Source organism: Motacilla alba, chromosome 5 (assembly GCF_015832195.1).
Source record: "Motacilla alba alba isolate MOTALB_02 chromosome 5, Motacilla_alba_V1.0_pri, whole genome shotgun sequence".
Classification (NCBI taxonomy): Eukaryota; Metazoa; Chordata; class Aves; order Passeriformes; family Motacillidae; genus Motacilla; species Motacilla alba.
The window spans coordinates 10638358-10653633 of NC_052020.1; the positions used below are offsets into that span (position 1 = coordinate 10638358).

Consider the following 15276-nt stretch of genomic DNA (forward strand, 5'->3'; position numbering starts at 1 on the left):
TTTCACACCAACCACCACACAAAAGACACATCTTTCAGAACACTAAATATCACAGATTTAACTACTGCTGCTACCCTCTGTAAGCCTTAGAGATCCAGGATGTGTTCAATAAAAAGGGTAGCACGATGTTTGGTTATGAGACCATATGTCATTAATTAATACCTTCAAAGCAATTATGTGATTGCTGCAATAAACAGGACAATTCTGTGAATCAACAAGGTATCAGGATATTGAAATCACACACAACTCTGCCCTCCACCAGGCCAAAAAGTGTCCAAACTGCCTAGGAGGCACAGGGCTAAATCTTGACACAAGCTATTTTTAAGTGTCAAGGAACCATTCAAAGGCACTCAGACATCCTTGAGAAAGAAGCCCAGGCACCAAGAGAGGAAAGAAAGGAGACACAAAACAAAACAAAAAAGGTGTGGGGGAAGACACACAATGCAATATCAAAACTGAAAAGAAATCAGATTTCCTCACAAGTTTCAAGTAGGATTGAACTGACACTGGTTGATTTATTTTCATGGTACCAAACAGCAGAATGACTTCATTTTGCCCTCAACTGACTTTATGTGTGTGTGTCCCCAGCCCTCACCTCCAGCAGGCAACCAGCAGTTAACAAAAATAGACTTTTGCATTGTTCTGTGGGTATTCTGAAAGAATTTCCTGTGCCAAGACCTTCTGATGGTTTCTTCAGAACAGCTTAGGAAAGTCTGCCAAGAAATCCTTTGTTTCTCTCCTCACCAAGAAATCAAAGATGAAAAAAATTCTCTTGTCAAGTAAAAGTCAATTTTAAAGAGCTCTCTAGGTAATAAACTCTGCTGTGACCCCTCAGGTCCCTCTGGTACTTCCAATTCCCATGAAAGAAAATGCAGTTTTTAAAGGCATTCCTAAACTGATAATCCAGGCACTGGAAATCTGAAGAATACAAAGGCCAGCATGATTTCTGGAGTCTGAGTGCAGATAAATAAGCCGTCAGTCACACAGCCTGCTAAGCAGAACAAGAAGGGACAGCCCTCTGGAGCTCTTGCACAACTTTTTGCCCTCCTGAAGTGGGGCACTTGAGGAGCCAAAATACCCTGGGGTCCAGACCCCCTTGTTTGAGCACAGAGGTGGTGCCCAGCACAGCTGCATTTCCTGCAGCACAACTGAAACTACAGAAAAGCCTTTCCAAAGACTGAAGAGCTGTTACCAGAACTGAGAGCATGATGCAGCTATTCTGTCAACTAACAAGTAGCTGGTACTAGTGTAAAAAAGGTAATATTTCAAGTCAAAACCCACTTCCTTCACTTTCTAAAAGCAAGCTCTTCCAAGAAGCAACTCATTCATAATACTGCTACAATTACAATGACCTGAATAGCAGCACAATTTCTTTTATAAAAACAAGCTCAAATTAAAGAACCCTTACAGATAATTCACCTAATTTCCTCCTGCTCATCATTCAATAGGGCAAATAAATTTGAGCACAAATTGAACATTTTCTAATTAAAGCAATAAAACATTCTACTTTAAAGCATTAGTTCTCTGTGGTTCTTACCTGCTTGAGTACATCTAGAATGAGCTCATTAAAGACTTCATTGATCGCCATGGACACTGTCTGCCTGTCCATTCCTTTACTGAACTGCCCACTCCCGATGAGGTCGATCAGCTCCCACGCAGAGAGACCCTCTCGGCTGGTGTTGAGAGCAATCTTGTAATGGTCAAACTGCTCCTGCTGCCAGCCTGCTCCCATTGCTTCCGTGATTTTTTTAAGTAAGTATTCAATCTGTGCAGAAACACAAGCAGAAATCCATCATTTGCAGCAGGCATGGAAATCAAGTGTTTCAGAGCTGTAAATGAAGTTCCTCCAGAGACTCCCATTACAGTGAGTTTCCTGTGCTCACATGTAGGCCCCTACATGTAGGTGGTTCAATTAACAAAGGTTTTAAGCTCCTGTCTCAGCTGAACTCTTCACTGCCAAGCCTGTCCCTCAGCTACTCTCTTCACATGAAAACAAAGAATTGAACCTGACAGCCTCGTTTAATATTTCAGATTCCTACAGAACACATGGGACCTTCCCTGCAACGGTTTCCAAACTGTGAATGACTGAAGCGTGAGAAAGCAAGAAGTTTCAGAAAGTATTTTGTAAGCAAAAAGCAAACAAATAACAAAAAAATAAGAAAAGAAGGCTGTTTGGACTAGAAGTGAAATGAAAAATGACCAAGGTATGATCTACACCTGACCCCTCTTCTCTAGCTCTCAAGCACTCCATCCCTGGACACAATCCTGACAGTTGTATCAAGAGAAATAAAGGAACAAATCTTTCACATCTGCTTTTGTTTCCCAAATAAATTCTCCTCGTCCTTTAATCTTTCATCACTCTGTAAGCACTACCATGTGCAGGACAGTAACACCAGTAATACTAGTCAAAACAAACACAAGAATGAAAAAGAAGCAAATAAGGCTGGGGATCTTCAGACTGATTTTTTTATGTTGGTTTTAAACTCATCGATGTTCATTTGCAGTATTTTAAAGGAAACCCAGCTTTGAGGACGTGCAAAATGCTTTTAATGACTCTCTAAATTAGGTAATAAGTGAGGGCCTTCCTACTACAGCTCAGACTCACCTTTTAGCTGGTCTATTAGGCTTTCGAGTCTCTATGCAAGAGATTTGGGAGTGCAAAGAAATAAAGAAATGTTTTTGACCCCCACACATTTCACCCCAAGGACACCCAGGCCTCAATGTATTGTGGCTGCTGTTTCTCTCTCTTACAACAGGCACAGCCACATCCCTTCCTTTCCCCCATGTCTCTGGTCAGGAAACACAAGTGTGCAGTAAATCCCAAATCCACCCTGCAGAGGGATGTGCTTTTCCCACTATTTCAGCCCAGTGACTCTTGGTGTCACAGCCCCTACTCCAGGGCATGTGGGTAATGCTGCAGAAAAAGGAGAGGCTGCAAAGCTGATGCAGCACCAGGAGGAAAGTTCCTGCTCCTCTGAATGAACTGGAAGTGCACCCACCTCCAAGTTGTGCCTGTCACATCCTCCTCAAGTCTCATCCAAGTAGAAGACACAGAAATTGTAGAGAGCATTGTTTTTCATGTCAGCTTTACCAAGTAACACACTTCAGTAAGTTTTAGCTCCTTGTGCAGTTCTCACTAGCAAAGAGATAGTCTTAACAGAGGCCTCTGCAGAAGTGGCATTCAAATTCACAGTCTTTAAAATAAGCTTTGCTGATTTTCACTCTCCAAAATCCTTAAGTTAAAAAGACAATTCAAGGCTTTCAAGCACTGACTACCATAAATCCTCAGTATTCAGTTACTGGCAGGAAGCAGCTTACTTCCTACTCCAGACATGTTTTATAGAAAAAAAAAAACATCCCAAAAAAAAAAAAAAAAAAAGCCTTCACAGAGTGCAAAAACAGGAGCACTGAAAAGCTGTTTCAAACCTCCTAAAACCTTCATTTTTTCACCCATGTTCAAAACATTTTCTGCCACTCTGCTCATTCCCTTTGAACAGCATCAGTTCTGGACTATGATCCCGGACTTTAACTGGAAAGAAAGCTAAAATAACTCAGACTTCATTAGATAGATAATATATCTGCCAAAATGTTACAAAGTAATAGTAATTTTTAAAAAAGTAAAAAATTATGAACTCTAACTATAAAATTCATTGTTCCAGAATTTCACCAGCTCTTACACTGCTTGAGGCATGGCAACTTAAGGCATCAAGCTCTCAAATTCCTTTGGTTAATGATCTAAAAGAACCAGGTCTCACTTGCAGACAATGGAACACACACACACACAAAGAGCACACCTGAATCAATTTTTTCCTATTTTTGCTCAAGCCATATAAATAAAATGTGGATCAAACTAATGGTCTGGAAATGATGCAATGCAAAACTCTTGGCTAGTACATGTTATCATAGAATACACTAAAAATAAGTCAACACATTGTTTCCTTTAGTGTCATTCGTACACATTTTATCTTATTTTGGTTCATAGATTAGATTTAACCATTTAAGTCTGTCAACTCCCATCTACAAGTCACTTATATGACTACAAATATCCTACAACCCCCCTAGAGTACATAAAATACTCATTATTTTAAACTACATTAACTCTTCTTAACTGAAAAATGACCTGTGCACGTTACAATTCAATTTCTAAAATTAAAAAAAAAAAATTAAAGGTTTATCTTGAATCCAGTCACATACATGGCTAACCAAAGTTGCCAGAAGTTTATCTGATCTATCTGCTCAACAGCAACAGTGACTTTTGCACAGTATGAATATGGAAGTATGAGGTAAATACGAAGAAATGAGTTGCACCAGTGAGAAAGCAAATAGCAACCACCCATTAGGTGCTCAAATGAGGAACCCCTGAGAGCAAAAGACATTTCCCCTCCTCCACAGAGACATGTCAACCCAGCAAATAACTGACAAATTAAGTCTCCTGTCTCAAATATAAACTACTCTTGTGGCTAAAAAGCAAAAGTGAAGCTACGTTTGCTGCTATTTTAACAGGGCCTGGCTTTCAGGTCAAAAGTATGCAAAATACAGGTGCAAAAATACCAGGGAGTTGTTAACACTACATGCACCAGTAGGGACCCAGTGGCTCCAAACTACCAAAACCAGTTTACATCTCAAACTTTTCAGCCAGAGTTTTGCCAAGAGAAATCAAAAATAGTAACAGAGAACAGAGCTCTAACACGAGTCTGTTTGTGAGCTTCTTTCAGAGGGCACTTTCTTTTCCCCATGTTTCAGTGTCTATTTGTTTTCCTCTTCCAGGTATTTTTGCTTCCATGGGGAATGAAGCATCACATATTTTTCTCAATTATTTCTGATCTATGAGTGGTCTCTTAGAATGAGAAAAATAATGCCAAGGAGGCCTTCATGCCCAGCAGAGCACAGCAGACAAGGTTCTGGTTCACACTATTCAAATAAGGTTTGTGATATTAACAGAGCAGATGTCAAAAGTCTACTCACATTGTACAAAATTCTGTGGGAGTATTTGTTACTGGGCCACAGCCATGAAAGCAGTCATATCCCCTCTCACAGTCATCATCAACTCCTTTTCTTCATCCCATCAGGACATCACTAATTTTTAAGTCAAATATTTGTTTCTTTCTTTCCACCAGCAAAAACCTGTTCATTATCCAGTGCAAGCCACTACCTTGACAAAACCTGCTGTATGAGCTGAAAACTTTCTCATGCAGCAGCCAAGGAAGAAGGCAGTGAAATGGGAAGAACTGATGCAAGTCTTCCTAACCAAGTGACTAAAAATCTTCCTAACCACTGTCATCAACTTTTAGAGATCATGGGTCAATTAAAACCCCACACAAGCAGCTTTCATTCTCTTTGTATCAGTTTCAGTGTCATTTCTGAAGGGCCAAGGGTCAATTCCCAGTATTTCATTCACTGTTTCAGTTTCTGGTACTAGAATGCAGAACAAGGAAGCAAACATGGTCATAAAAAACACACTCCAGAAGAATCACTGGATCAGATTCTTACCTCTCCAGGGTATGAAAACATCACCTCATTTTGACACACACAAAAAGCCACACAAGGCTTAGTCCTCTTAGGAGGATTAGAAATGCTGTCTGTTAATAAATTTGAATACTAGAGGACAAGTGAAAAATGACTGTACAAATCTTTCCTCACAAAGCCAAAAGCAGCAAATATGTTTGGTTCATTTGAAACAAACTGTGAAGATGGGATTACAACACTGAGTATGCAGCTTGCAGTGTGTGTATCTCTGAGTTTCACCACAAAGAATGGCCCAGAAACACAACTAACCACACACCACACCTCTCAGGCGATAAAGCATTCCCAAGGCTGCAGTCACATGTCCAGAAACAACAAAGGGGAAGTGCTTGAAAACCTTTTTATGAAACAGAAAACGTCTGGTTAAAAAATACCAAGACACACAAATGAGTCTGTAACAACTAAGAGGCGACTTGTAAGGAAAGCTCATGACAAAATAGAAATATTTCTCCTCTTATGGATTCAGTTCTCTCCACCTTTTTCCCTTCATTTCCTTCTCATGGAAGAGGTAATGCCTGCAAGAGCTGGATGTCTGCATCTCAGATGATCTAATGGAAAATCTGGCTGTGGGGAGGGGAAGGAGCTCCCAGCCAGTCCCTGCTTTCTGCCTTGGCACTTGAGCACCTTAGCAAAATAGACATTCATGGATCTCTGTTCCTTCCCAGCTCTTCCAAGTGCTCTCAGCTGCCCACCAGTAGGCAGCAGAAGGAACACTGGAGTGCAAGGCCATTCCCAGCTGTGCCCAGTGCTCCCTGTCACCATCTGCCTCTGTGTCTCCTGACTTCTCCCCATAAGGGAGAAGGATCCCATTGAGGGGGATCCTCTCAAGCTTGAAGTCACATTCCAAAACTGCACACCCCAACTCAATCCCTTCCCCACACTGGATTTTACAACCCTTATCTTCCTCAAGTGCAGGGCTGACATCCCTCCTTCCAGGGCAGCTGAGGAGCACAAGCCAGTCATTGCCTCTGGCTTTTAGCCTGGCCTCTGCTGAACAAGCAACTTCTGGCCCTTGCATCACCTCTCCACTGCTTTCAGATTCTCTCCTGGTAACTCCCTTCCTCACTTTGCTCTTCCTAAAGCTCTTCTCAGCCTGCATCTCTGTATCCTTTCCAAAGTAGCCTCTTTTCCCTTCTCTGGATGAGCTGCAGCCATTCCCCATTTGCTGCCCATTGGGCAGGGAATCAAGACTTACACTTTGTAGCTGGGGGTGACAGCCCTGCCACATTCAGCTGCCTAAAAGGAAAGGCCCAGCACAGCAGCACCAGTGCAAAAGTACATGACACAGGCAAGAAGGAAAGACAGTGGCTCAATATTTAGTCAGCACAGTGCAAATAAGGTGAAACTGCACTCAAGCAGGAGGCTTTTCCAGATATGAGACATGAAATGACTGCAGAAACCACTTATCTCATTTTAAAAATTGCAAAAAGAAAAAAGAAAAAAAAAAGAGGAAATTCAGACTCCCAAGCATGTCTCAAAGAGCAGCTGCTCCAAGGAGGAAGAAAAGCCATCCTTACAGCCACATGAAGCTGTGTTAATACATTCACAGGAGACCAAAGAAATTTTATAATTTTCAAGATAGGGTGCAAAAATCTTCAAGGGATCACCCTTCCAAATGAAAGCATGTGGCAAGTTTCTCAGTTACTTATAAAGTGGAAAAGAAGCAAACAAAATAAAACCATAACAAAAGCCAACAAGTGGAAGGGAGGGAGGGAGGAGGGGGAACAGCTGGATCCCACACAAACAGCTGGATCTCTGAGCCAAAAACTGCAGTAGATGGTGTGTTGCAATATTCTCAGCCAACGATACAAACAGCAGTCAGGCAGGGCAGGAGAGCCTGCTCCCTGGGTGGGAAGTGGAGTCACACATGAGAGGTTTACACTGCTCTCAGCAAAACATCAACAGCACAAACAGCACGGCTTCCACCCCCCTTCTCCTCTCCTTCACTTTGTAAAAATCCCCTCACTGTACACATGACTTGCAAGGCATTTTGTAAAAAAAAAGCAGATACAAAACATCTGAGAAGAAGCAAAACCGGCTGAAACTGAGACTTTGCATTTTTACTTTGGGAATTTTGTGCAGAGAGTAGATGAGTAAATGGGAAATTTTCCAGAAGTACAGAGAACCTGATGCAGGACCAGTGCAAAGCAGAAAGGAGTGTGTTCAGCAGACAGCATTCCTCCAGTGGCTGATTACATTACCTGTGTGGTCTGAGGGAAGGTGGAGTGAATACAGGCATTGTGTATGATAAGAACAGAGCAGCCTTTCTTTGTCAGTCAGGCTCTGTAAGCTTTCTTTAAACAAATTGCACAATTTAAATCTTGCCGTAATCGAGGAGATGCAGACACAGATCCACAATCAGAACTTTTAAAATAATCCAGGTAGAAGAGCAGTACAGGTTAACCTGGACATTAAGGATGGGAAGGAAAGCAAACAACAGCACATACAAACTCTGGATATCGGGAAATTCTCAGCTCAGTGCTGACTCTGCAGCACATCTGCCAACACTCAGACATGTTGCCATTAAACTGGCAGCAGCCACAGAAGGCAGCACCAATCTGGGGCTTCCTTGGTGAAGAAGGAGTGGGGAGCAACACCCCAGACCTGGCAGGGCTAAAGCTTTTAACCATGCCAGCAATTCAGGAGATGTGAAATGTCTGCCCACAGGTAAGCCAGGCTGCACAGCAGGGAACACACTGACAAACCAGAGACGCGGATTTGAGTCCCAGTTTTGGCATTTTTTAGTGGCTCTGACCTACCAAGCCAAATATAGCACCACTAAGAAAAGAGCTGTCTTAGCTTTTGTAACCATGATCCCTGTTTCCCAGAACCAACAGAAACTAATGGGACAGCAAGCAAGAAGATTGTCTCATGTCTCATGGGAATCCAGCATGCCAGGTAGGGCCCTGGCATGGGCCAGTCTGGCAAAGCCAGAAATGTGCAGAGTGAAAGTGTCCTGCTAAAAAGTGAGTGAGAAAGCAAACTGAGGAGTTTATTTTTGATAGGAGAGCTATCTGTACTTGAGGGTTTGGCACAACACCTTGGAGTCCCACAGTTATGCTGTTAGTGGCATGTTAATCAGACTGTTTTGATCCATGGCTGTTCAACAACTTGCAAATATTTATTATTCCATCCTCCAGTGCTGAACTGCAAACCACTGGGATTTGCATACACAGTTTTGCAAGGGGTTATTTATGCCAACAGTTCTGATCTTTGCTTCTTTCCCCACCCATCCCAAGAGGGAGAATAGTGGAGATACCAAACTCTTGCTTTAGGGTTAAAATACCTATCTGAGTGCTGCCAATACTTGTTCATGAACTGAAAGTATAAAGAGATCTCTCTGGTATTATTCCTTCAGACATTTCAAGCAAGAATGTTCAGGGGCTGGCTGGTTTTGATCAGAAACAGACACCATCAGAAAATGTTGTATTGTCCTTTCCATCAGGAGGGTGACATGAGACTGAAGACTCATCTTGCAAGTCACAATAACACCGAACAGATGAGGGCATTTTTTTTTTCAGAATCACATGGACCTTGTAAAATTGTAACCACCTATAAGCAAGTGCAGTGATTAAAGATCACACCCATGCATGTGCTGTTTATCCCGCTTAGTTCAGGCTGTTTAAATGACAGACACACAGAGCTATCAATATCTCAAGTTTTCTGTGGAAATCCCCATATATGCACCCTGGAAAACAGAGAAATGCATCGGAGGCCATACAATACTAAAAGAGGGGAACAAAAAAATTAATTTAAATAATATTTCCTCTTAAATCTTTAGAGTGTACCACACTTAACACAGTTCAACTGGGACATTGGCAAACTGGTTTTATAGAGCTTAAGTTTTTGTTTCTTACCTCCTCAGGTACAATAATTAAAGGGTATTTGTCCTCTGACAAGAAGTTAAAAATAACCCACACTTTAAAGGCATCTTCATCGCTGATCAGCAAAGGACTTTTAGAGAGGTTCTTTTTAGCACAGAGAGTCCAGCACATCCTGTTGAATTCAACTTTGTCAAAGTTCCCTTGAACCTAAAGAGAAGAAATTGAAGAACAACAAAGAAATTGATATGCACGAGTGGCACAGAATAACAGATCAACAATGTTTGTGAGGTTTCATCATACAAAAAGCAGCAAGAAAATTGTAGTTTGCATGAAACACCAAGGCCCAAAAAGAGCACTGTAACAACCTGGTCTGACTTCCTGCATAGGGTAAAATAAGGAATTCCTCCTAGCAAAACTGACATCCAACCTCCAATTTCTGGTTGAGTTAATTACACTCTGACTCCACGGAAAGGAGGTTACAGTGCACTCTGTGTTTCCTCTAGCACATCAGCTTCCAAACCATCTCCAGAACTCAGTTCAGCTGCCCTCCTATTGCACTGAGTGACTGAGATTTTATGTAGCAAATCTGGAAACCAACATAGCCAAATCCACATGTGGATATGCTAAAAGCAATGTTGGAGCAACAATTGGGAGGGACCCTTAGTATGTTTTTTACTCCGCATTACTCAAACTAACTCTTCAAGAGTATTCATAAACACAGAATAATTCTTTCCCTCAAATGCTAACCCACTTAAAATCTTTGCTTTTTCTCAGGCTTGCAAACCTTCACCTCATTGATACAAAAATCCCTCTTGCTTTCATTGTCTTTTATCATACCTAGCAGCAGCATCTACAGATCTGTGAGTTATTTATACTGGCAAGAGCTCTAATTTACTGTTCTGTTTTCAAACCCTCGTTTAAGTTATACATTAAACCTATTTATTTTCCCCTCACAACTTAGCAATGCTATTTCTTTACCAATGTGTTACTGATTAAGGCATGTTTGGCACTGTAATGGAAGCCCCTTTGAGATTTTGGAAAACACATCTAAGGAACAGGTTCTTGTACATCTTGTGGTAGCAAGACCAGCAATGGTCAGTGATTTTTTTTAAAGATAAGCCAAACCACAGACCTCAGGTGCTTGAAGAACACCAGTGCAAACTGTCTGATTTCCTACCCAGTCTGGTAAGCAGTCAAATATAGTGACCACACCACACTGGCTCAGTCAGTGGCAGACATGGGAAGTCGATGAACTGATGTGGGTGGAGGGGAGAAAGAGGGGAAAAAAGATAAAAAAAGAAAGACAGAAGTAAACAAAAACCAACCTGATGACAAGAACAGTCTCCAGCCATAAGAGTGAGACTACCAACAAAAATCATGGACTTTGCATGCTTGCAGAGACCACCAACCTGAGTGGAGATGCAAGAGGCTACAAGTCCTTTGAATGAGGTGGCAGCTGCAGGAGCCAGAGCTGCTCCAGCTCAAGTTCAGCATCTGTCTTGCTTGCACAAGAAACACAGCTCTTGAATGAAACATCAGCTGAACGGACAAACACCCTCCAGATGAAGGGCCAGAAGTCAGGATTCCTTCTTCTCTGTTCTATTCACCAGCACTTCACTCCTTGGCTACTCTTCCCTGTGCTTTTTCTGTGTCCTCTCCACCCTGCCCAATGAACCAGGACTTCTCTTCTAGAAGTGCTTTTCCCAGCCTGACAGTGAGTAGTTCCACCTTGGAAATGTCCTAGCGGTGCATGGGTTCTGCTACCACAGCACAGCAGGACTGCAGCCCCTCAGACACTCCTGTCAAAGCCCAGGTCATCTGCAGCACATCCCTGCCACCAGGACTGTGCAGGAGGTTTCAGAACCATCTTACCCCAGGGGAAGAGGTCTCACAGTGCCAGCAATCCCACTTTAGACATGTAAGCCCTTTTTTCAGAATCCAGATTTGGTTTTGAAATGGACTTTTGGGGCCCACGGGTCATCCAGAACAGAGACACTGTTCAGGAATTATTCAGGACAATAATTACATCAGCACACAAGCCCTGGCTCTCCAAAATAACAGTTCCAAAAATATAACAAGCATTGGTAGTGTAACTTGCATTCATGAAGTTGCCTGGAAGATGAGATAACCTGAGGTTTGAACAATGTCCTTCTTTGTCTCCCTGCAGCAGGACTCTTCCCTGCTCTGAATAAGGCCTGCTGTAAAATACCACCACTGCCACCACTAAAAGGGAAACATTTCCAATTGGTATTTAAAGACAGACATCGTAAATAACAGAACATGCTAAAATATGGTTAAGGAACCAAGTAAAACAAATTATGAAGACACTATACTGGCAAATAACAGCTCCCTCCTGAAAGAGACATTTACAGAACAAGACAGGTTTTGCTGCAAATGCAAGAAAATTCTAGAAACATCTATCTGCTGAGTAATAAGATGCATAACACTGGAAATCATCAATCAGACAATACTAATCACTCAAATCATTTACTGAAATTACCTATGTTGATAAAGGAAATTAGTTGTAGCAAATGCCCCTCACTTAACTTCCTTGTCTTTCTTCACAATTGTCCCTTTCTTGATCATTCCTTGGTTCTATATAAAGAAGCTTTATTGCAGGGTAAGTCACCACGAAAAAAAATACAAAAAGTTACAACTTCATTTAAGAGTACAGCACAAGTTATTTCCAAAGGTTACAAAGTCCTCTCAATAAAATTCTAAGTCACAACTATATAACTATCTTAAAAGAAATTTAAGAAATCATTCATAAAATATTTATGAATGTCTTAAAGCAAAATACCTTAAGATCAAAAAACCTTTCTTGAGCCAGGGGCTCCTACTCAAATCAATTAATTTCCTGTAAGATGCATGACTGGAAATTGAGAGAACTCCCTGTGTATCTGGGGTATAATGCATCACTCCTTTTTTAGTAGCTTTGCTTACTAGAATATACTAACAGCAATTTTGCTACAATCTCCCATCTAAAATAACAGATTACGCCTTGGAAAAATAAAGAAGGAGTTTCTTGTTTGCTCTTTGTTTGTTTGTTTTAAACAAAGGAGACACACAATGAATTAGTGACTTCATCCCACTGCACGCTCTTTTGGCACTGATGCAAACTCATCTCCAGAAGAAGAGAAGTCACAGACAAGATTTTTCCTGTCCAAAAAGACAGCCTTCTGTCCAAACAACTTCACTAATTTTCTTATTTACAAGCATTTAGTCAAGATCAAATAACATCCAGTTATAGATAATTTAATCCTGTTCCTCAACACTTTAATCTTTTAAGATTAACTGATGATCTGGATATATCAGGAGATCACTGGAAGCCAGATCAGTGTATGAATAAAACAAAACAAGAAATTATATGCAGTCAAGCTCTTCCCTTTCATACCTACTTACTTACATAGCCAGATCTATCATTTTAATATAAAAGTGTTACTTAAATGCCATTTTGCTTTTCATTTCCATAACTATTCTTCCTAGAAACACCCTTTAACAATAAAGCATTTTTATATTTGAAAAAGACATACATATCTCTTTGGGTTTTCTTTACTTAATGGTTTGCTACTGTCTACAAAGAATATTAACCCACTGTGGTTCAGCTTCTCTCACTGTAATCCTTTGGTTAAAATAAATTAAGGCCTTTTCTTTTTTTCCCAGAATATGGGGAAAAAAGACTGCTTGGTCTCCACAGTATCTCAGGCAGCCAAGATGAAGCAGAAAGGCTATCACAACTTCTTAGGGACAAAGCAGGATTCTTCAGCATCAAACAACCAAGACAATAATGAGGTACCTTTACGTGTATTAAAGGCCAACAACTCCCACACATCAAACAGGACAATCTTGGTGTGTCTCTCATACTCTTTGGGTAGGAGAGAAACACAGACTAGAGAGGCAGAGAAGCTGATAAACTAGACAGAAGCTAAGCTAGATATAAGCTGCCAGACTGCATTATATGTATCACATTTTCCACCACTATTAAATGAAGGAGCAGAAATCAGCAAATGGGGCTGAGGAGTTTGTATCATCTGCAGTTGCTGCACTGGACTTCTCAGGAGTATGTCAGTTCAGGACTTCTTCACACAACAAAAGAGAGCAAACAGCTCTGTATCTCTGCAGCCACAACATCAAAGTTTGAGGGTTTCTGGGGCTGGCCCTCAAGTGTACAAGAAATCAGTGGTGTTGAAGCTGATGTTTCCACCATCACGTGAGCTGCTATCGCTACCCAGCCCAGTACGTGATCAGAAGACAGAAAAAAGCAGGAAGATCATTGTTTGGGGCTTCCTAACTTTCCAACCCAGTGACCACCTATTTCACAACACGATGGAGAGGAGAGGAGAGGAGGGGAGAGAAGAGGGGAAAGCCCTGCTGGCTTTCTAGAGTTTCTCCTGAAACAAGGCACAACAGAGGACTGAAGAATGCTCAGACATGAAAGGAAAGAACTTGCAAGACAGAACTTCACAAACACGCCCTAATGTCACCCACTGTAACCTTCTAAAGGGATCTACTCGTTAAAGTACTTTGTGACAAACAGTGAAGATATTTTTACCCTTTCTGTTTGCAAAGGAGTCTGTGACAATATTCTGTTATACCTGCAGTATAAAGCGGGACAACCCACAGCTTCCAGACACTTTCAGATAAATTCAGGCTGAAGTGCTTTATTGTCACAGCATATGTCGCAGTTGAGATGGCCACAACACACAGAGCATCACCACACAATTTCAGAAGGCTACAAGCCTCTCCCCTTCTCGTTCTTTAGCACAACCTTTTAATACTCCTCATGCTCATGCAGTGCCCCTGTGTGCCCTCTGCTCCCTTTGGTGGTTGGGCAGTGACACCTCAGCACTCCAGGGCTCATTGCCCCAACACTGCTCACCTGCTCCTCACAGCTGCACCCACTGGGGACGGGGCTCAGCCACAGCCCCACTCCCAGTTCCCACAGCCTGTGTGCCTACTCTTTATTAATATGAGCACAGTTCTGCATGAACACAGCTTAGGCAAGGGCCAGATGTAACAGGAAATACAAGATGTAGAGAGCAGTGCACCCTTCCATTTTCAGGCACAGGCTCTCCAGAGCAGCCACCCCATGAGGACCCCAGAGACACACTCCCAGCCCGTGCCTCCACACCAGCAGCAGCCTCCTGCAGGCACCAGTTACCACAAAGACACTCTGACAACAAAAGCTGATGCAGGAAAGCACAGAACACAAGAACTCAAAACTTACCTTTTCCAAGATGAATTTGTTTAGATAAGGCATGTAACCCTGATTGGAAACTGGTCCTTCGTCATCGTCCCTAAAGTGCTCTTCCAAGGCCACTGGATCATGGGGAACGTTTAACACAGTGCACAAGTTGTGAGAAAGGACCTAAGGACAGAAGAGAAACCAGTGACACTGCTGTCAGCCTAAACCATGGTGTGTCCCCTCCAGAGCAGACCTGTGACTCCAAAACCATGTGCAAAGTGACACTTAGATGTCACCGCAAGTTCTGCCCCACAAAGTTTTGCAAAGCATGACTAAAAACTCCTCACTTGATGGTTTCAGAGAGTTGATTGTTACAGAAGCAACGTGAGCACAGAGAGGTCCAGCCCTAGAGAGCTACAAATGCAGCTACACAAGCTCGCCTTTGTACATACATCCCCATGCAGCTGAAAACCAGGACAGGCATGCAGGAACACCAAAATAATATTTGCAGAGTGAAGTCAGATAGCTATCAAAACAACCACAAACACCTAGCCTTTGAAACTATAAATATTTATATCTAGTGAAAATGAGTAACAAAGAAAACAACTCAATATGTAGCTTTAGTTTACAAAGAAAAGACTATTCAGATTAAAGCATTAACTAGGGATTTCTCTCATCTGCTTGCTTTTGGGCTGCTTCTCAACATTGACTCCATGTTTCAGTTGCAAAGGAGAGTAATGTTAC

At 41.8% G+C, this 15276-nt stretch overlaps 1 protein-coding gene across 1 annotated transcript in view; it reads right to left on the reverse strand.

Moving 5' to 3' along the window:
• The window catches only part of SWAP70 (switching B cell complex subunit SWAP70), a 36371-nt gene that overhangs the window by 12824 nt on the left and 8271 nt on the right, over positions 1 to 15276 (reverse strand). The window contains exons 2-4 of the mRNA XM_038138471.1: positions 14575 to 14715; positions 9381 to 9554; positions 1538 to 1765 (exon numbers count right to left, since the gene is read on the reverse strand). Coding sequence (XP_037994399.1) covers positions 1538 to 1765; positions 9381 to 9554; positions 14575 to 14715 — 543 coding nt within the window. The remainder of the gene's footprint in view (positions 1 to 1537; positions 1766 to 9380; positions 9555 to 14574; positions 14716 to 15276) is intronic.